Source organism: Penicillium diatomitis (genome assembly GCF_028827545.1).
Source record: "Penicillium diatomitis strain IBT 30728 chromosome Unknown utg000003l_segment0_segment0, whole genome shotgun sequence".
NCBI classification, from domain to species: Eukaryota; Fungi; Ascomycota; class Eurotiomycetes; order Eurotiales; family Aspergillaceae; genus Penicillium; species Penicillium diatomitis.
The window spans coordinates 1,279,016-1,301,813 of NW_026623175.1; the positions used below are offsets into that span (position 1 = coordinate 1,279,016).

At 49.6% G+C, this 22,798-nt stretch overlaps 3 protein-coding genes across 3 annotated transcripts; all 3 read left to right on the plus strand.

The window, feature by feature from the left end:
• Positions 1 to 11,139: 11,139 nt before the first annotated feature.
• N7539_002669 (sugar porter family MFS transporter) lies at positions 11,140 to 13,080 on the plus strand (the record flags this gene model as incomplete). The annotated part of the gene is made up of 7 exons (XM_056932272.1): positions 11,140 to 11,263; positions 11,323 to 11,376; positions 11,442 to 11,677; positions 11,731 to 11,848; positions 11,913 to 12,003; positions 12,066 to 12,351; positions 12,409 to 13,080. The coding sequence occupies 7 exons, from the start codon at positions 11,140 to 11,142 to the stop codon at positions 13,078 to 13,080; spliced, it is 1,581 nt and encodes a 526-aa protein (XP_056792231.1).
• Positions 13,081 to 14,958: 1,878 nt separating this feature from the next.
• On the plus strand, positions 14,959 to 16,140 carry N7539_002670 (endo-1,4-beta-xylanase; the record flags this gene model as incomplete). Its single annotated transcript, XM_056932273.1, has 2 exons — positions 14,959 to 15,192; positions 15,286 to 16,140. 2 exons carry the CDS (start codon positions 14,959 to 14,961, stop codon positions 16,138 to 16,140), a joined length of 1,089 nt encoding a protein of 362 aa, XP_056792232.1.
• A 4,003-nt stretch (positions 16,141 to 20,143) lies between these two features.
• On the plus strand, positions 20,144 to 22,160 carry N7539_002671 (uncharacterized protein; the record flags this gene model as incomplete). The annotated part of the gene is made up of 4 exons (XM_056932274.1): positions 20,144 to 20,504; positions 20,606 to 20,944; positions 21,037 to 22,008; positions 22,087 to 22,160. 4 exons carry the CDS (start codon positions 20,144 to 20,146, stop codon positions 22,158 to 22,160), a joined length of 1,746 nt encoding a protein of 581 aa, XP_056792233.1.
• Positions 22,161 to 22,798: the final 638 nt, after the last annotated feature.

A 22,798-nucleotide genomic window follows, 5' to 3' on the forward strand; every position in this document is an offset into this window, starting at 1 on the left:
ACCAACGGTTGTCATGAGGCGAGCTGCACGGGTCCAGCTCCTTGGAACCTACACCTTATTCACACATTCGCAAGCCTATAGTGAGTCTCTGACGATCCAGACTATAACAGACCGCTCAAGACTACTCGGACAAAGACTATCTACAAAGTGTACAAGTACTAAGGCTATGAACTCGGGATCAGGCGGATACCAAACCGCCTTTTCCTTTTCTCATCAGCCAAGGAAGGACATCGGGCAAAGAATGCGTATGCAAAGCCGCTAGGTTCTAGCCAACCGACTTGATGGGAACATGACAATTTGCAAAAGTCAGACTGAGCAGCATGTAAATTGGCGGGCCGTAGAGTGCTCGGCTAACGTGAACAGAAACACTTTCGATCCCTGCAGGCCTGCACAAATGAAGTGGTAATTACCCTATTGATTTCTTACCTACCGTTGTACCTTTGCGAAGCGAATCCTCCTCCCGGTTCCATCGCATCCTCAAAGACATCCATCCCGAAGTGGTAATTTCTCCATAGTGCAAGGTTTTTCTTTTTCTTCTTCCCTTTTCCCTGGACTCCTTCATGCCATCACTTCGGGTCAGATCTAAGCCCGATTTGGTAATGTAATGGGGACGAGACGACCGTCGTACTGTACCACTGAGAGCGTCAACACCGCGGAACTGGTGAGGGTCCACCGCATTATTGAACGCGGTCGCGTCTTGGACTCGCGCTCTGGGGGGATTCTGATCTCCGACGAGATCTCGCGTTATGCTGCAAGACTTAAGTAGTAGTACTGAAGTACAATTACAAGTATTGGTACCGGCAATCAATTGACGTTTCGAACTGGATCCATTCAGTAGTAAATCATCCAAGATCTGTCTCGCGAGACAAAGCGGCTGAGGGCCACCTTCCAAATAGACATGATGCAATGACGATGAGACCCGACGGGGTGTTGAGAAAGAGATTAATGCGAGTCTCTCTGCCTCATATTCTGTACATGCTGGTAAGCAGTTTACTGTGCAATGTGCAGTACTGCATTAGGATTACTCCTAGGTAGTAGGTACCTGTCTTTGATCTTGAATCATGGCAAGGTCGGGTGTTTAATCGTCCAATTGACGAACGCTAGTCACCATCCCAGAAAAGAATAGAGTGCCGCTTGATTGAGTGGTATCTATCGGAGGACGAAAGCAGACAGGAATCGAGGATGGACGCTCGGCTATACCACAGAAAGCGCCACTGGGGGTCAAGTTTTGGATGGACTGACCGGTTTATGTGGAGTTCAAACGGGACATTTGTGTTTGTGAGTTCAGGAGCTGCACACTACTGGAAGATTCGGCGTTGCTCCTCTTTTGATCTTCGCTATGGTTCTATCTCTGTAAGATTGGTAGTTATGTAGCTCTATGTAAGCTCATACTTCTTCGTACACACTGGAAAGATGCATATACATATATGCATGTATGTAGCTATCTGAAACGGTACTGACGATGGTGAGGATGGAGGAGGGGAGAACCATCCATCCAGACGTCACCCGTCCTACAATACTTGCAACGTAGTAACGTACCGCACCGAATACCGACCGAGGAAGATATTCAAACCTCGCCAACATCTACGTCCTTGTACACCCAAGGCATCCGTACATGGATTGTGCAGATGATCAGTCGGGCTTTCCTCAGCGATGAAGACTACCTAGTACCTACTACCCAGTTCGCGGCCCACCTCCATTTTTAGCGACTTTTCAAAAGGATGGGTCGAGATCATAAGAGCTGAGCTGCGCAGCACCTCGAGGTCATATGACAATCGGAATTGACTTCTAGTAGTACTATTGTACTATGACTAAGGTAATTCCCCCAGAGGGCGGACACTTTCGATTCGATTATCTTTGTCGGTACCTGCCCACCGCCACGACCAGGTGATTTGCCTGAGATGCTAGGCGAAGTGAACCTATAGAGGGAAAGTCTCGAGATCTCTAGAGTAGTAGAGAGCATTTTGTTCCACCTCGATGCAACGGGAACGGTCCAGCAAAGAAGGCGCTGTAATGCCAGGTTTGATATTTCAAATGCGACGCCAAGCGCCTTGAGGCCGAGACCGTGGAGGTGCTGTTAAGCTGGCAAGCGCAGATGATCATGGCGACTTTGTGCATAGTACTAGTAGTCGAGTAGTAGTCCATGTAGTCAGTTACTGCCGGGTGTCTCATTGGCTTAGATAGTCTTTGGTCTACAAGGGGAAAAAAATACCCCATCTAACTTACTGAATACCTACTACTCTTGTGTAGCCCCTTATGTCAAAATTGAGAGCTACCTGAACCGGTGAGAATGGCTTGCTGACCCGTTCCAGTCCTACCTGCACAGGGCTGGATATCTTATCCGGTGCATTTATGATCGGATTCGTGTGCCCATCTGCTACGACCTCTTAAGTGGCGTTCAAAAAATGGATCGGATCATCACTTACATAGCCGTCCTCTTTTGCGCCCCTCACAAGTACGATTCGGCACCAATGATGAGCAATGGGCAGGATGATTGCGTGCAAACTTTACATTGTGCGACGCCCTCCTTAGCTCCTTGGGTTCCAGGACCAACCAACCCATCAGTCAATATATCCAGGTTGCCAACTGAATGCGGCAGATTTGGGTCCAGGACAGACTGGTCTCATCTTCGATCCACGCAACACCCAAGTCATCCCTGGCACATCCCTAACCTCCAGCATATTTTTGGACTGGAAAATACGGGAGAAACACACCTGAGCGCCAGATGGGTCCAAGTCTCGCTTGGATCTCATGCTTGAGATCATTCGGTGTCAATTTCTCACCCTTCGTCCGACTTTCAACCCTCCATGTCCACAGGTACATGCATCCTGTATTGCTCATAAAGAGTGCCCATCGCAGCATGCCAGTAGGTAAAGTATGTAGTCATGGCGCTGCTCTCCATCTTGACGACCGTTCCCACTCTGCGTGCTGCACTCGGACTTGGTCGCTCCGCTATTCATGACGAGTGACTCCACCTCTCGATCAACGGAGGACGTAATTGTTCAAGTACCAACGGCTGATCTCAGACGCATGGGAAATTGTCATTCCCGTTTTGCCTCCCAGATCTACGTTAACGAGATCTCACTGCGAGACCGGCCGATCGCTTGCAAAAGTAGGTAGGTGCCGGAGTTAGAGTATGGAACTGCACAAATTACATGAACCAGTTCCATACGCGAATCAAGCCAAAACCACAGTGGGATCATCATCACGCCCGCATAGAATTAATTGTTCAGCAACCATCTACCATAGTTCACATTTCCGTAAATACTTACACCCGCGATTGGCTTGGGGGTTTGCCTCATGGACGGATCGTGATGATGCTGATGCTGATGATGACGACGACTGCGATCTAAAGTAGATGCAGTCTATGAAGAAAGGATCTTCGACTTTTGCTGAGTACACCGGTCCACATATCTGGTTCAAACCTACAAAGAACATCATCACCTTGACACGGTCGGATTGCCAGAGGACCCTTGGTCACAGGCAGGTATAGTCTGTCATACTTGATTCTTTTCGCGTGGTCATCAAGAAACTCCCGACCGGTTGCGGTATTGTCAATAAGAAATGCAAAGGGTGTTCTAATTTCACGCCAATACCCAAGGAACCGACAAGTGATGCGACAAGTAAGTGCTATCTACTCGACGATGAGTGTAAAGGGAAACGAATATTAGCGGCGGTCGGGTCGAAATCGTGGGCCTGGAGCAAGCTTCAAGACGGGAGACATTTCTAAGCTGTCTCTTGGAACCTGCCTAACAATTCGGATCACATACCTTACTAATCTCCAGATCGAATTGCATGTAACACATAGCATATAATCATATATCACTTCTACTACGATTACAGACCACAACCTTCATCCTCGCATTCGCAAGCTCGCTTCGTCAAATGGATATTGCGGTAGATATAGTAGGTACCTAGAACTACTTTGTCAGCTCGCCTGCCTAGATATATAGTCCATTCGTACGCGTAGCATCCATTTCTACAATCAAGTTATGACACTCCATGACACACCGAGTAGAAAGGAACTATTATGAAGGCTGCATCGCTGCTAATTTGGCGTCCAAACATATATATACTGGATACCAAGGCGGGAACCCCCCCCCCCCCAGGCGTGCAATCTGACGGAGGCTCCGTGAGCTGGTGGAATGCTCCAAGGGCATCATACAGCCTGATGTACCTTATAACATAATCCCTCAAGGCTATACCTACAAGTAGACACAATAGATAACTAAGGTTACGACGAGTTCTCTCCGTACGCGTACCGTGGTCAATGCTGAGAGCCTAGAGCGAAATGCAGAGGTAGTGCAGAGTGTCATATGCATAGCTATTGGATTGCAAGAGTAGCAGCAGCAGCTTTTGTGACTCGTGACGATGCGCTCCAGATGACTGCCCAGAGGGATGCACACACACTCTGGTGTTGGCGCGCTCGAATTGTTCTCAACTACATACTCGGGAGTCAACAGTAGCCACTGCGCAGTCTTCAAGTAGGTGAGAAAGCTACCTGGCCACAAACAATCGTCCTGATATCTGAGTTTCGACATCAATGTGTGCAGGGCCATGTTGGGCCCAAGCTCACGACTCGTCTCGCATATTCGGAGGGTTAATTCCAGCCATATAGACTGACCGCAACCGCCGAGTCAATCTGGACATTGTATGAATGCTTAAAGAGAGGAAAGGCTACAGCGAGGGCAGCCCAGGAGACGGGATAACGCAATGGTGAGATTATTGCTATGGGTGAGCGGTTCTACCTGCTATCTCGTGGGAGCTGGACTGGCTGACCGCAAAATCACATGCCACTAAGACATCGAAGCCAAAAAGAACCGCTCAAGATCCCCAGTGCGTGTGAAATCACCCTATCTCGACCCTCGACAATTGTAAAGTACAGAATAGGCTACCTAGTCGTGGCATGGATCATGGGATACCACATTCTTCCAGGGATTGAAATGTCGCCTAAATATATCTCGTGAAGGGTCTCTTTTGGACTCTCTGTGCCATTCAGAGAAAGTAAGGTTGCCAGTTCGTGTCGACCTGGGATTTCGTCATCTCTTTGACAGGCTTGAGCTAGTTCCATCCATGTTATTGTGAATGAATACATAGCTTGTGGCTGGTCTAACCTGCTGCGTACGGTGAGCAAGTTGAAGCCGACTGACTCATCTTGCTTAGCTGGGACCTCGCAAGGTCCAAGATTCAAAACTTCTGTGTAAGGTGTAGAAACTCATAATAAAGCCTCAAAAATCGCACCTTCCCTTTTCCAAAGAGAGCTGCCTTGAGCCCTTAACTATTGGTCACGTCAGATCAACAATGTCATATAGCTAGCCCCAATTCATCTGAAACGTTTGAAAATCAATCAAAGTTTCCAACATTTCCCGCCCCTGCTGCCCACTTTTCATTGAGTTCTCTCATTGAGTTCTCACAATACATTGATGCATCCATATCAATTGGATACCTACCATGGGAGGCTTGTTGCGTGCTTTTCCATGACGCCAGAGAATGTCTGTCCATGAGTCTTGATAGACTCAGAAGTTTATCTTCTCCGATGACTTCCAATGGAAGCTACGTAATTGGTGAGTCTGTCTCGCTTGTTGACTGGAGAAAAAGGAGACGTGAAGGTAGAATCCACTTGTCCCAGTGGCCTGTATAACACCAAACATGTCTATCAAGCTGAGTTCTCATAAGCCTACATAGTCAGCTCACATCAGTCTGGTAGCCCACGAGACAATATGTGTACTTCTTTAGTATCTAGGCGGTGTCATCAGTTGACCATGATGGACCATGGATGATGCTTACAAACTGTTGCACTCCACCGGGTCGTTGATCAACCTACAAGGGGGAATTGTGATGACACAAACGATAGACATGTTTTGGTCCATTTCGATTAGACAATGCTCACCATGATGATTGATCTGCCTTTGTTCAGGAATGTGTCAGCGACACATGCTGTCCATCGCTTTCGTGTCAGTGTTAAACAGCGTCGTGCCTAGACCCGTGATTCACGGAGAGCCGCTGTCTGAAACCTGACAGGCGCATCGTCATTGACAAGACAAGAATCAGGTTACACGTCTTGACAGATCAAATTGTATCTTGTAGCGTCGATCTCGGGGGTTGAGAACTGTTGAAAGACCGATATCCCACATGTGAAATACCAAGCGCCAGATCTAGCGCGAGTGATCGTCTCAAGATCATTTTAATGCTTGCTTACTGAGAGACCGAAGGGCCCGCAGACACGTCAAGTAGCAGAGACCAAGAGAAAGGACCGAGAAAACGAGGAAGGGAAAACCTGCCCTACGAAGGGGAAAACCCTCCAACATCTCATCTAGTCCTGCACATAGGCAAGCATCTGGATGACGAACCTCCATCACTTTTTTCTCCCTCAGGTAGCAACGCAACCTCCATGCTGATGTCTATGAGGTTGAGTTTTGACGGTCAAGTTAAACGTTGTCTCTCTTCAGGTGCTCTGCAAGCTTCCCTGCAAGCTTCCATCAATTCACCAGTAAAATAGAAGCCTCGGTTTTGATATTGGGGTCTTGTAAGAGTAGATGGAGCTATCGGAGTATCGTGGGTGAAGGTCTCAACTAAGTACCAGTCCAGTCAGGGTCTTTCTTTAAGCCTGATAGCACCGAGCGAGGCAATTCTTGGGGTTAAAAATGGGGATTCGCGTGCGCTTTGTGCTCTTCTCGAGAAACGAATGTGTAGTGTGACTGCGCTATGACTCGAAAGACTGTCAGCTTGAATCACAGATTGTGCATCACCATCAAAGCTTGAACAATTTCGAACATATGTTGTTCCGTTTTATTTGCTTCCTCTCCCTAGGTATCATCCAGCTGGAGTTCATGACTTGGCTCAAGTTGTCTTCAAGAAGGCGTCCTGAATCTGATTGCCCATGACAAATTCGTGAAATTGTCGGGAGGCAAAAATGGGTGCAGTGAAAGATCGGTCAGATCGTCAAAGATACTAAGCCACCTGATGATATCTGAACCGGTTCCTTGCTTGCGAAGGGTCGCACTCATATGATCCGATTTCAAGTGAAAAAGACAATATGATGCTCGGCTTCTCCGCCAAAAAAAAACCTTTGAATACAGATGCCGGCCTGTGAGGGGAGTCGTCTGATCTACCTGCAGACTTCCAACATTGTAAGCTAGGCCAACGTAGAAGAGAAGAAGAGAAGAAGAGAAGAAGAGAAGAAGAGAAGAAGAGAAGAAGAGAAAGGAGCAATTGACTTGGCGAGCGGCGAGGAAGCCTGACCAGACCCCCAGAAGATAGAGAGAAGAAGAGGAAGACTTACCAGAGACAGCAGGGGAAAGAAATCACATGACTGCTGGGTCTGTAGGTACATGAACGGAGGCAATCTCCGCCAACAAGTCTCGACGATGAGAAAATTTCAGCCCAAATGCTGGACGACACGTATTCATCGAACAAGCAAAACCGAGAATAGCTGGAATGAGAGATTTTGTCATGCAACCATGGCCTGAAAATGTGTGTTTTGGTCAGATTCATATGATGTTGAGCAGAATTTTGCCCGGACCACAGCGTCAATACTACTGCCAGGAAATGAATTCTGACAAAAATCGACCACTCAAGATTGTTGAATACTCAGAGAGGTCCTTGCGAGAATTATCCTTACTGTAGACAGGCCACCAACGTACCGTCTGTTCACTGATATCAATAGACCGGTACATGTCGTGCTATGATGGAGATTCGCCTCCTGCCCTTCAGATGGCTTCCTGCTACTTGATAGGTTGCTACCCAGAACCAACAGGCATGCGCTGGTGTCTGATAGGCAAAGCTTCCAGTACATTCATGAATTCATCCCTTCCCCTACTCTGACAGACTGCAGTTCACTTTTGCTCCGTAAATAATGTCTCAGGGCAGACTTGACACGGTGCATTCCCTGCACTCAGACTAGCAATCACGCCCACGGCCAAGTTGGCATGGGAATTTTCCTGGATGTTTATCTAGAAAAGAACACGGACACATGTACCACCCCGTCTTAGAACGCAAGGTATCAACTGTTTACCGATGAGGCCCAGCATACCACATAAACTGCAAAGAAGGACTTGAGGAAATTTGAACCCATAGAGTCATGGAACTGTCATACTGCTTGTTTGGTGATCTCGAAGTTGTATCCCTCCACTCGCATGGGAAGTCTTGCTTCAACAGGCTGAAGAGGTCGTCGGAAAAGGGGCCGAGAGGTCAATGGACCGACCCGTGGTCAGAAACAATCGTAGTGATCTGGTATCAGTCCTACTTTTCTATCTTGCAACAGATGATCCCAGTCGAATTCGAGGAATTGGTATACCCGAGCTCTTCCGCTTCTTGCAAAATCATTCACACTGACTCGTTCACACTCACGGAGACCTGCACTATGCTCACATTGAGACCGGAAGTCATTCGAAACTACCATGCTTCGACCGATCAGGTCATCCGGTCCAGGGAATTGGCCACTGTACGCTAGTGCTTTGGTCATTTGGCCCCTCAGAGCAGTGGCAACTTCTATTGACTCGAATCAAGTCCTTCGCGGCGAAGCGATATGCGAAGGCGAGCTTGATAGGTCCGCGCGTTTGCTAGTGCGCACCTCATCCATGTCCAGTAACCGCAAGGACAGTCAGTCGTGGCAAGCGGGTGGCACACTACTAGACCGACTCAACAGTCAACAGACTCAACACACCCTTGACCAGAACCGGAAAGGGCAAAAGGCTGGGTAAATCATCTCCGATTTGGCAAAGGAATGGCCCTTATGCCAAGCCATCGGGTTGCGCATCGACCATCGATATTCCATGGAGAAGCTCCTGTCAGAGGACTCTTCGAATTGTCTTTCCCAAAAGAAGAGACTCTCATCTTTGACATGGATGTCTTGTGCTACCTGTTTAGAGCTGAAGCCCAATGGGCTGCTCTGACTCGAGCAGAATAGGAAGCGACTGTGCGCATGGGCACTTCATCATTTAGCCGGCGGCACCCATGCCCAGAGATCCAATGAATTCGAGATTAACGAGGTATTGACTGTAGCGAGTTGCTGTGATATCATCAGCTGATTGAATCAAACCTCGAGTACCGCATGTGAGGAGCAATCTGGTCGGAGGGTTGATCGCCCATTTCGATTGTTGCTCATGCGAGAACCGTCAGGCCCCATTCGGCCTGGGAAGATGAGGAGGGGACTTGACCCGGCCGGCGTCTTCGGCCACGATGCTATTTAGGTGCATGGTTACCGACGAATCCACTTGTGTGCAGGAGACCCTCTAGTGCGTAAGCTTCCTTCCTGACAGGATAATTTCTCTTCCAAGAATCACATTTCTCACTGCAGCGAGTATTTTCGCCTCGTACTTTACCCATTGATTAGCAGGAACAGCCAGCTTCGTAAGTGGGAACAGTCGGACGAACACCCTTCAACCAAAGGCTGTAGTAGGATGGATCTTCCCCATTGCTTTGCTTGAACATGGGTCTGGTGATTTGCCAGGTGAATCAAGTACACAAAAGCGGGCCCTTTGATCTCAATTCCGTTAGAGGGTCCAGCCTTGTAGACGTGTGCCGAACATGGAATGTTTGCGACCCATGGCCCACTTGCGTGAAATAGCGACGCGATACCGTGCTCCAGGCAGAGATCCTTGAAACTCGAGAGATGCTCCAGGGGAGGCAAATCTGGCTTGTCAAATTTGGAGGCAAAGTCGGCTTCGATGCCTATGCCTGGACTGCGGCCTGGTGAGTTTGTGATTTTGGGAGGCGAAAGCAATCGGTTCTCGAGACGTCCAGGCTTGGTCTCTCCCCATCACGTGCACGTCCTGCTGCCAAAAGGGCCAACACTTTAGCAAGTCATAGCACCAATCACCACTTGTGAACCTTGATCTTGGTGCAAGCCCCTTCCCTCGGCAGTTGCAAATGTCAATCACAGATCGCGAAAGCAACACCGATCACTACACGAAAGCTCGCCGCGAGGGAGTCACGAGCTATGTCAAGAGATGACCCGATCCGCAAGGCTAGACCGAGACAGACCGTAAAAATTGGGTGAACCGCGAAGCCGGCCTTCAACCGGTCGGCTCAGTGGCACAGACACGTACGAACGAGATGCTGACCGATACAGCTCTCATTTCTCAGAGTCCCGAGGACGCCCGAATGGGTTGCTCCAGTCATCCGCTCTACAGGTCTCCTATGAACAAATCAATTTTACGATTGCTCCAATCGTTCAAGTGGCCGCAGACTTGCGGAGTCCAGACTGGCTGGTCGGCTGGATGAATACTCTCTGCCACTCTGGGGTCAGACAGCGGGGAGGTCTCACGAGCGGCACGATGCCCTAAGAAGACTAATCAACGACACTATGGGGTTCAACTTGCCCAATCATGCTTCGCGTGCTTGAATCCGGGGCAATTATCAGACAACCTGGGGGAAGAAAGCCTTCAGCTTCAGGGATCAGTGGAGCTGTTCAGTGGAGAAGTTGTCCACGCCCTCAATGGCCAGCCCCTTCCCCCATATCCCGATGCAGACGTCGGCCCTGGGCTCCTTTCCCGAAACGCTTTAGGGTCGCTTGCGGCCAACGCTCGCAAGTCCTGATCCATCCCCCGCCGTGAAAAAGGTCCAATCATGGTCGCGGGGTGTATGCCGCAACGTTTCCCCTTGAGGTGATGTACGGCTCTCACTCCGAATCCTCAAGCTTCGCTCCCTGGCCTCCGTGACCCTCGTGACGAGCGAGCGCCATATGCGAATATACATTTTCTGTTGGTCGCCTTGGTTGTTCCGTGGAGAGAGCCTGCATTTAGCCTCAATCCCGGTTTAGCTTTGTCTCAGACGGGGTCATGCCGCCATAGCTTTCCCTCAGGTGGTGGAAGCCTTGCCATGCAGTATACGGCAAAGCTTGATGGAGTCTGGTTCTTGGGACTCCGCAACTTGATCGCAGGCCTGGGGTCTGGGGGACCGCGAGCCCTGACAGGCCAGAGGATCTCGCAATTTATCCTATTTTGCCGCTAAGAGAGACTGGTCTGTCAGTGGCAATGTAGTCTGCCTCGCTTATTCAAATAGTCGCCGGTCGCCAGCAAGTGTTAGAGAATTCTTTCTCTGAGGACCGCGCCCTTGGTTGCATTTTGACCGCAGCCCCGTCCCCGTCCTATCTCGTGCACTTCGCCCCAAGAGAGAAGACGCAACAGATCGACAACAATGGGAAAGGATACCTTTACTCTCGCCGGCCGCGAGTGGCCTCGTGTCACTTGGTGGAAGATGAAGGGCATGCGTAGTGTCTATCTGACTCTATGGGCTGCCATGATTACCTCCGCTACCAACGGTCAGTTGTTTGTCTAGGCCATGTCTCCCAATGGAACAAAACACTGACTATCGGGACAGGTTACGATGGATCGCTGATGAACGGTCTTCAGTCGATGGATTCCTGGAACGAATGTAAGTGGCTCTTCCTTTCAACCATCGTGGAGGATGGTGTGAAGCTAATGAGATTCATATCATAGCCTACAACTACCCTACAGGTAGCACTTTGGGTATTCTTGCTTGCTCCATGTCAATTGGTTCCCTTATTTCGATTCCAGTGGTGCCATACGTCGCCGATCTTCTTGGACGACGTGCTGGTGTGGTCGTGGGATGCGTGATCATGCTTTTCGGTGTCGCCATGGTCTCCATTGGCTATAAGATTGCCTTATTCGTCGTTGGTCGAATGATTCTCGGCTTCGGTCTCGGAATTGCTCAGGTGAGTCCCGAAACTCAGGAATGTCTTTAAAGCCCTCTCACTCACCGGACTAGGAATGCTCTCCTCTTCTCGTCACTGAGTTGGTGCACCCCCAGCACCGTGCGATCTACTCGTCCATCTACAACAGTTTGTGGTATATTGGATCCCTCATTGGAGCTTGTGTTGCTCTGGGTAAGTTGGGGACTATTATTCCAGATCAATTGATTACGTACTGATCTGGCGTGTCTCTGAATAGGAACCAATCACATTGGTGGCAGCGCATGGTCGTGGCGTGTCCCTTGTCTTCTCCAGGCTGTCCCGTCTTTGTGTCAGCTGGTCTTCATCTGGTAAGTGGCAGAGAGACTCGCATTACCCATGACTCGCACACGCACTGACACCATGATTGAAGGACCGTCCCTGAGTCGCCGCGTTGGCTCATCTCCAAGGGACAATTGGAGAAGGCAAAGAAGATCTTGGCCGATGTGCATGCGCAGGGTGATCTCGATGATGAACTGATCAACATTGAATTTGACGAGATCCAACAAACAATTCAATTGGAGAACGAGTACGAGGGCAACAGCTGGCTCGAGTTCTTTGCTACCCCGGGTAACCGTCATCGTACGATCATTCTGGTCACCATTGGCTTCTTCTCCCAGTGGTCTGGAAATGGAATTATCTCCTACTTCCTCCCTCAGGTAAGCACTCGACTTAATTCTCAAGCATCTGGTGAACATTTCCGCTGACATGATTAGGTCCTGAAAATGATTGGCATTGGTGACTCTAACACCCAGCTCACCATCAATTTGATCTTGAGCGCAGTGAACGTCGTCTCCGCTACCGGAATTTGCTTCTTCGTCGATTACTTTGGTCGTCGTAAGCTGTTCCTGACATCCAGTTTCAGCATGCTCGCGTGCTACGTCGCCATGACCATTGCCCTGGCTCGCTTCCTCATTGCAAAGGAAGGTGGCGTGAAGGACAACAGTGCGGCGAACACCGTCATCGCCTTCATGTTCCTCTTCTACATTGCCTACAACATCGGTTACAGTGGTCTCCTAGTCTCATATTCCTCTGAGATTTTGCCATACCGTCTCCGCGCCAAGGGTCTCACCATCATGTTCTTCTGCGTTGACCTCAGTCTCTGGTTCAACCAATACGTGAACCCCGTTGCCTTGGACGCCATCGCATGGAAGTACTACATTGTCTACGATCTCTTCCTGGTCTTCGAGATCTTCATCGTCTGGAAGTTCTACGTCGAGACCAAGGAAATTCCTCTGGAGGAGATCGTCAGGAAATTCGATGGCGAGCGAGCCGTTCTTGGCGGTGCTCTGGCTACCGAGAAGGTTCAGGCGCTTTCTGGCACCGTCGGCCGGTCTGCAAGCGCCGACGGTGGTGAGAAGGCGACCATTACTCAGCATGAGCTTTGAGAGATGCGATCACCGTATCCTTTGCGGCAGCCTTGTCATGGTTGGAAAAGCCGTGTGATTTCATGTTCTATCTAGTACGAGGATCAGAGTTACGATGCTTACAATTTAATGTCCTTCTTTTTGACTCAAGTATCTCAATTGTCCTCGTCATTGGAGTGTAGCAACCCCGCCTCCCCCCATGGTAAATTGGGTTAATACTTCAGCCTTCTTCTCTTCAAAATCTTTAGCCTACATACTCTGCTGGCCTGCCTTGGGCTGAAGCGACCCTATTGAATCAACTGACTTGGTATCAAGAAGTCACCATACTCTACAACGCGCACCATCGGGGTTGAAGAGGAAAATTCTGGGCGCTGCAGAGCTTGACTCCTCTCCCTATGGACATCAGGCTCAGTATTTCTTCTGGAGTTCACATTCCCAGTCGCACAGGTATTGCTTTACTAACTTTGCATCAAGGATCCAGAACCGAACCGAACCGAACCGAACCGATAGCAGGACGCACATCGAATGCGATGACCCCAACCCACAAGAATATGATCACCCTTTGGGAGTCGTTCGACATTGCATCCTGTCATCAAAGTACTTGTGGAACCCTACCCCAGCCCCATTGAGTCCTGGTAAAAAAAAGATTGACTCTGTGATTTTGATTTCCTTTTCTGCTTCAATCGCCTATCCTCGTCTTACATCCTGAAGGGAAGTTGGCTTTTTGGGCATCTGACTACCACCTTTGATTCTCCTGATTTAGATTGCAAGATTCCTGCATTGGAAGAGGAGAAGACCCACACAGGAGACTTACGAACTTTCGGAGTCGCTGATCCTTTCCTGCGTCAATTATCAAAAAGTTCTGATGATCCTTGGGCCAACACAGTCCATTATCCGAGCCAGTGAAGTGATTTCAAAGTGGCGAAGCCACGAGCTCATGTAGACATCCTGCGGTGTAATTGATAATCCCAGATGAATCAAGCGTGCTATGAGGGTACGCAGACATGGCATTGGCGAGCCCATCGCACGAAACAAATCTGTGGCATCGCTATTCAATGAAAGATCAAACTGAATCCCTGCTCCCTGGGCTCACCTTCGAGCTGGTTTCTTCCCAAATGGTGCACAAAGTTTTGCCCCCGATAGAGCTTCGATCTAGATTTGAGCATCGACCCCAAACCGGCAGATGGATATGGCCGGTAATTCATCGAGTCCCCTGATCGGTTCGATTTACCATGAGAGATCATCGATCGAATTTGAGAGCCTACTGCCAGATGGTGGAGGTTGAATGTTTGTCACAGCTCGGATCATTCAGGCTCTTTAGGAGACCCTTTACGGCTGTGCACAGACGAGAGGCTAGACCTAGCAAAAGTTTGCCATTGAGTCCACGAACCCTGACAAAGCACGTTCGCAGTCTGGAAGAACCTGCTAGATAAACGGGACTCGCAATATCCCAGACCCCACAAGAGTCAAAAACATAGTTCCCGAGCCGCGGTTGATTGAAAAGTGGCTTTCTGCAGCTAAATTGCGCTTAGTCCTCCTCTCTTTCTGTGTATAAGCCATCTCCGTTTTAAGCGGAAAAAGGGCTAGTGTCTCACAACTTAGCCGCTTCGTCTCTATTTCCCCGCGTTTTGGTATAGCCTAATGGCTGAATGATTCTACCATTGACCTGGCAAAGGTGTTCTCAGGGGACTCACATCCAGAAAAGGCCAATAGGAGTAAGCGTAACCGGTGTTGACGGCAAGGATTATGGAAAGAAGACATGCGGGGAATGTATGCCCAAAAAGCTTGTTTGGGATTGTTTAAATAGCCTCCTCAAATTCATCGAAGAAGAGTGTCTTGAGCATTCGAAACATTCAAAGTTCTTTGATTGTACTTTAGAGCAACCTTGTTCAATCCACGATGCGTTCGACCATTATGATTGCGGCCTTGCTGGCCGGGCTTTCTCAGGCTGCACCACATCCACCCCAAAGCCACAGCGAAAAGGTGGATCTCAACAAACTCGCGCAGCGTCGTGAAATGCACTGGTTTGGTACCGCCGCCGATATTCCCAATACGGCCGAGACCACCGATGCTGCCTATCTGAAGGTCTTGAGAAAGAACTTTGGCGAAGTTACTCCCGCAAACGCAATGAAGGTATGGAGACGCAACCCCGATTTACAATTTCCAGGGTGATTTTACACAGGCAACGCTTATATGAAGGTGACTTGCTGACACTCACAATCATAGTTCATGTACACCGAACCAGAACAGAACGTGTTCAACTTCACGGCCGGCGATGAGTTCCTAGAGATAGCTGGACGTCACGGCGCACAAATTCGCTGCCACAACCTTGTCTGGGCCAGCCAGTTGTCTGATTTCGTGACTTCGAAAACGTGGACCAAGGAAGCTCTCACCTCGGTGATGAAGAACCACATCTACAAGACGGTCCAACACTTTGGCAAGCGCTGTTACTCATGGGATGTGGTCAACGAGGCCATCAACGGCGACGGGTCTTTCTCCTCTAGCGTCTGGTACAACACCATTGGCGAGGATTACTTCTATCTTGCGTTCAAGTTTGCCCAGGACGCGCTGGCCGAGATTGGAGCCCACGATGTGAAGCTGTACTACAATGATTACGGCATTGAGAACCAGGGTGTCAAGTCATCAACGGTTCTCCAGCTTGTCAAGAATCTTCGAAGCCGGGGCATTCGCATTGATGGTGTTGGTCTTGAATCGCATTTCATCGTTGGCGAGACTCCCTCGTTGGCGGATCAGGTCGCCACCAAGCGAGCCTATATCGAGGCTGGTCTGGAGGTTGCCATCACCGAGCTTGACATTCGATTTGCGCAAGTACCCTACTATACTCCCGCTGTGCAGAAACAGCAGGCTCAGGACTACTACACAAGCGTCGAAAGTTGCTTGAATGTTGGCCCGCGCTGCATCGGTGTTGTTGTATGGGACTTTGACGATGCATACTCTTGGGTGCCGGGAACGTTTGCTGGCCAAGGTGGCGCGTGTTTGTTCAACAATACTCTCGAGGCGAAGCCTGCGTTTTTCGCTGTAGCTGAAGCTCTTGAAGGGAAGCCTTGCACTGTCTGCTGACCGCGACTGTCCTGCTGAACGTCTCGGGTGGATAGCTAGAAACGGTATATACCTAGCCGCCCAAAACCATTGTTTCAACAATAATCCCCCCCAACTGTCTCATACTCCTCGTAGTGTTAGTTGTTATTGATTCTACTTGGGGTAACTCCCGTCTTAGTGTAAAGGTGACAGCTACTAGCTGAAAAGAGGTACCCAGCCATGGGTATAGTTGCCGATTGAATAGCTTCTCCGCTTGATCTTGGGACTCTCTTACCGAGTCGTAGAAAGTATGAGCCCGACAAAAACTGTGGAGAACCCTACAGGACTCGGTAGGTATCTCGAAAATGCCCGTTCTGCTAGTCAATTTCAAAGAAAACCTCCCATATAGCGACCTAATGCCATCAGACCTGAATATTGAGAAGTAGATGAATGGCTTGGAAAGCTCTTTGCAGGCAGGCGTTCGTAAAGAGGATACTCCAGCCCAGTACTAGTCAAACAATTCTCTCGTCAAACCAAAGGAGCGAAAAAAGGCGAGCTTCTGCAGGTGGTCCTTTTCTCTCCCGGATACCATGTACTGGTCAATGGTCAATAGGAATAACGCTCAGACATCCGATAACCACAATCAAGAGTCTCTCAGGTTCATGAATTTGGTCTGACGTGCTGATGCAATTTCAGGCCCAACATTTTTTCCTTACCAACCCATCTCTCGAATTGTGATATTACGAACGGCAAACATTTTCACTGACTGTATTTCAGTCCGGAGAAATTGACAAAAGAATCAAGGGTTATGTGTCCGTGAACATAAATGTAGTAATGTAGCGCCTTGCAAACTTGCCCCACCTTCCAATGTCTTTCGAGTGGGATTCTCGTTCGAGGAATCTGCATCGTACATTTAGGCCCCCAACGCACTGCATTCTTATGCTCTAAAGGAGGGAAATGATTGGCTTGCTTTTGTCAGCCAAGAGCGCCCTAGTCGTGGATGGGTTAGTTGTGCTGGATTGCATGTTAGGGTAGCGACTGAAATGGATCATCACAACGGCTATAGCAGGGTTTCATGTATCTCCATGCGAAGAAGTACGTCAAGAATGGCAGCGAAAGACTAACAAAGCGTTTTCCCCTCTTCACTTCTAGGTAAGGTCGATGCAGGGATAGAAACAAATTGGGTCATCTGCAATGACAGCAAGACTTGTATGGCTGAATCTATCTCCGGGCACAGTGTGGAAGGATGAGAGTATCATGTTCCAGTGGATTAGCCAATGCACCCGGTCTGAATGAGTAGCCCACTAGGTTTCCTTGGGGCGATCCAGAAGAATAGAATCGTTCATTGGCGACAACAGAGAACCACCTCATCCGCTCGTGTCAATGGATCAGAGCGTGCTGAGTCGGACACATTGTGGAGCATCCATTCCAAATTGTAGATATAAAAAGGGCATGATCCCCCCCGGCTTTTGCTGTTTACAATCAGATCAGTCTGTGGATCAACGAAGGTCTTCCATTCCATCTTTTGACTCACCTTTTTCGAGAAGTCTTTCCAAATGCACTTTCTATTGTCAATGACGTTGGTTGCTGCCCTGAGCACGGCCCAAACCTTCAATGTTTACGGTCAGAGGAACTATCTCATCGGATGGACCGTGACTCCCCATTGCAATGCTTGATGGATACTCATCTCAGTATAGATCTCTTAACGACCCCAGAAGAGATCGCCGCCTACGAGGACGTCCTCTCACGCGCTGCAGCAGCAGAAGCTTCGGATAATAAGCTCGCTAAACGCTGCTGCGATTTCCTCAGTCCATGTTGTGATATCGATTCCTGTTGTAAAAGCAGAGACACTTGCTACGTGGATTATTGTGGCTTATCGAATCCAGCAGGAGCTGCGTGCGCTCTTGGTAAATGATTCACCCACTTTAAAGCTCCCATGGAATGCTGGGACGTGAAAGCTGATCTTGTCTTCCTGATTTCAGGTTGTCTTACTGCTTGTCCTAGCAGTAAGCAGTGCTCGTGACGAGGTTGGGCAGACGTACTGTAATGAAGTCTTGGAAAGGAGGCGATCGTTGCGGAAGATGAGAGGCCGAGTGTGTGCTACCTACGCGCTTGGGAGGTCATGTGCCTTCCCGCTGGCAATTAGGGCATCCGTATGGATGTAGATTTGAACTCTATATCAAACCTAACACGAAGACTTCCGGTCGAGACATGAACATCAATAGGTACCAGACGTGCAAGGATCTAATCTAAATTATGGCGGGCTGCAGCCTGTTGGGTTATCAATAATGATTTCAAGCTTGTGTGATGTCTTTCGCAACCTATCTAAGAGCTACCCGGTTGAAGGAGCTTGAACTGTTTCTGATCACAGCAGGTCATCTTCAGTAGAGCCCGTCCCCATCATCCATGTCAGTTACCTGATATATACTACCTCTACATATGTGCTCTGACTAAACATGTATTAACCTGCTCCACGTAGTTGTACAAGCTATGTGTTCCAATCATCATGAGTCAGAGATATTCGGGAGGCAGTTGATGTATGCTCCTTATGAGATGGTCATCAAACAAGTGTAAAGCTGCACTACATAAATTCAATGGAGCAACCTGAGACTTCTCATCTACTATATGTATTCGTTGTATTACTCTCGAGATCCTTGACGGTCGTCAGCGACTTCTTTTGATCTTCATGGATATCTCCCGCCCGAGACGGGACCCGATGGAATGGCAAGATGTTCTTGCAAAAGAGCATGAGATATCTCACTAGGGACATCATGTGAATATCATGGTGCATTAGTATCATGCGGTTTCCTTCATGTTCAACTGGTTTCTGGTCAAATGAATGGAAGTTAAGGCTTTCTTTGTGCCACATCTACTATAGGAACTATTAGGGTCTTTCATGCCGGGCGTGACGGTACGCAATTCAGGCAGAGCATCTTTCAGTTTCGCTTGGACCTCACTACAGTCTGCACTCTGGAGGCGTGAGAGGTTGTCCAGTTGGAGCTTGTCAGTATTGCAATTGCACAACGTAGATAGTAGACACTAGACACAAGACAGAACGAGCCAGCCTGTGGGTAGGTCCAAGTGCGGTAAAATATGGAAGGCAGCTTCAGATTTGCTCTTGCCGAGCTGGCGAACAGCATCAACGCAAAACACTTCTATGAGGCCTTAAGAGAATTGTCTCCGCGGTTAATTTCAAGGTAGGGGGGCCTCTCATCAGCCTCCAAATCGGCTGTGTGTTTTGCAAATTGTCATCTGCAAAACTCATAGAAGTGGCGCCGCCCGGCCCGAAATAAAATGGGTCTCACATGTCGAGGCTCCCGTCCATCACGGTCTCGGTTGCTGCGTAAAGTCATCATCAGGTCGGAGAACAGTCTGGTCAAATGAAGTCAATTGACCATCCCAGCCATGCGCCGATAAGAATTCTCCTGTGAGGCCACTCTGATACTCAGGTCATTGTAAGCACGATCAAAACTCACGATGATGATACGGGTGCAGACAGCCGCGACGCAATGAAGTCATCGTGCTCCGCGGGCGGTGAGATGCCTCCAAAATTTGAAATCCAGGACGGCTCTAGTCCTAGTCGAGAGGCGCTTTACCTAATTGGGATGTTCTGCTGTGTCGTGACTGCCGGACAGCCACACCGATTCGCCCAAAACAGTATTCTTATCAAAGCACAGCTGCAACGAAACTGATCCATTGCACCCCATTGATTGGTTCCAAGGCTTCCAGAGCTTCGAAAAGAGCCCAAAAAGAAAAGAAATCATATTTTTTTTTCCCATAGAAAATCCAGACTCCCGTTTGGGATGTGCGCCCTTGAAAGATCACTTTCGAGATTTTCTGGATTTTCACACCTGGTCAAGGCGTTCGGGTCACCTCATCTGGCAAGGCCCGTTATTATCATTCAACCTGGAGCATTGAGACACCTCTCTCTCTTTTCCCTTCTCTCCTCATACACTGCTGTCCCCCAGCTTCTGTACCCGCCTTGTTCCCCAGTCCCAGTCCCAGTCCCTCTGGCCGAGGCGCCCTATCCATGACGACCTCCATCATGGCTGGCTCCGCACTGGCGATGCGTGCGATGGCATCACCATCCAGCTTGTCGCTGGCTGCGATGTCACGCCGCACCTTCGCCACTGCATCGCAGACCCTCCGTACTAGCCCTCTGCGTCCCAACGGCCTGCAATCCATTTCTCGCGCCGCTCGTCGCGGTTATGCTGATGCCGCTGCGCCCGCTTCCGGGCCGGCTCCCAAGCCCAAGAAGCGTTTCCGGGTCCTGCGCTGGGCCTGGCGTTTGACCTGGCTGAGTGCCCTCGCTGTCACCGGCTCTTTGGCTTATAGCATCTACGAATTGCGTCACCCGGAGGAGCAGTATGAGGCTGATCCGAATAAGAAGACCCTGGTCATCCTTGGTATGTCGGAGTTGAGAATGACCGACCCTCCAGGAAATTGGCCTGTCCAGCCGGGAAAGATGTGGAAGCGATGCACTAACAGATGTTTGTCAACTAATTAGGTACTGGCTGGGGCTCCGTCTCCCTCTTGAAGAAATTGGATACTGAAAACTACAACGTCATCGTCATCTCTCCCCGCAACTACTTCCTGTTCACTCCCCTGCTGCCCTCTTGCACTACTGGTCTGATCGAGCACCGTTCCATCATGGAGCCTATCCGCAACATTCTCCGCCAGAAGAAAGCTACCGTCAAATTCTACGAAGCCGAAGCCACCAAGGTCGACTACGAGAAGCGCGTCGTTCTGATCAGCGACGACTCCGAGATCAAGGGTGATATCTCTCACACGGAGGTTCCTTTCGATATGCTAGTGATCGGTGTTGGTGCCGAAAACGCGACTTTTGGTAGGTTCCACTCTTCAAGGCCTCTGCCCAGTGACCGATTGAGGTGGGTGTTTGTATGTATGGGGAAGACAAGGCTGACATCGAGCTTCTAGGTATCCCTGGTGTTCGTGAGCACTCGTGCTTCCTGAAGGAAGTTACCGATGCCCAGAACATTCGTAAGCGCATTATGGATTGTGTCGAGACCGCCATGTTCAAGGATCAGACCGAGGAGGAGGTCAAGCGTCTCCTGCACATGGTTGTCGTCGGTGGTGGCCCTACCGGTGTCGAATTCGCCGGTGAACTCAAGGATTTCTTCAACGAGGATCTCAAGAAGTGGATCCCCGAGATCCAAGACAACTTCCACGTCACTCTCGTCGAGGCTCTCCCCAACGTTTTGCCCATGTTCTCCAAGCAACTGATCGAGTATACCGAGTCTACTTTCAAGGAGGAGGAGATCACCATTCGTACCAAGACTATGGTCAAGAAGGTCACCGACAAATACATTGAGGCTGAGGTCACCAACCCCGACGGCAGCAAGACTCTGGAGACTATCCCCTACGGACTTTTGGTTTGGGCCACTGGTAACGCGGTGCGCCCCGTGGTTCGCGATCTGATGGGCCAGATTCCCGCTCAGAAGGATTCGCGCCGCGGTCTCGCAGTCAACGAATACTTGGTCGTGAATGGCACTGAGAACATCTGGGCCGTCGGTGACTGCGCCATTGCCAACTACGCCCCTACTGCCCAGGTTGCCGGTCAGGAAGGTGCTTTCCTGGCCCGCCTCTTCAACACCATGGCCAAGACCGATACTCTTGAGAAGGAGCTTCAGGCCCTGTCTCACGAGCAGTCCTTGGCGAAGACCGATGAGGACCGCAACCGTGTCTTCGACGAGATCCGTGAGCGCCAGAAGCAGCTCCGCCGCACCAAGCAGATTGGCCCCTTCCAGTACTCCCACCAGGGCAGTCTCGCTTACATTGGTAAGGAGCGTGCCGTTGCCGATATCAGCTGGCTGAGCGGCAACATTGCCAGTGGTGGTACTCTGACCTACCTATTCTGGCGTAGCGCCTACCTGAGCATGTGTTTCAGCTGTGAGTTTGTTCCTGTTTCCCAATTGCGAGATGCTGTCATGGGCCCTGACTAATTTGACCCTTCTCCCATCTGGCTAGCCCGCAACCGTGTCCTGGTCGCTCTCGACTGGATCAAGGCCCGTGTCTTCGGCCGTGACGTTTCCCGCGAGTAAACAATGCTTCCGCATGTCATCTGTTCAGGTTGTCTGAAACCCGTCTACGTGATTGGCTTCTCGACACCGGAATAAAGATGTGTCACCCCTGCTTGTGCCGCTGAGCTTACTTGGCGTGCGCTCTTCTTGTGCAATTACACCTTTCCCCCGCCCTTATTATTTTCTTTTTTTTTACTGTCCTGTGATAGATATATCCATTACCGTGTTCCTGTTTTGGGTGTCCTCCCCATTGTCTTTTCATTTACCTGCTCCCGCCTTGTACAACTGCATGCATTGATCGTGTGACACGTCCTGAGGGACACATGGTCATGCCGGTGGCAGGTGAGTTAAAAATGTTGATGAGCCGGCTGTACTTTATAAGCCCGAAGCTGTTTGTTTTCTCTTTGTTTGTCTGAGGTTGTAAGCTATGGATGGGTATAGATAGACCTATATGACGAGGTTTAACCGTGTGACTTGTCACTCTCTTTGCCCGTTCACCTGTCTACTTTCCCACGCCTCCTAGCCGAATTATTTCAATCTACTACACTAATCATATTGAAGTCTCGAGCGATCAGTAGATGAGCAAGGGCGGTAAAATTGATTCGGTAGTCGTGATGTGGTGGTCACATGCGCACCTGATACCTATCCACTCTAGATAT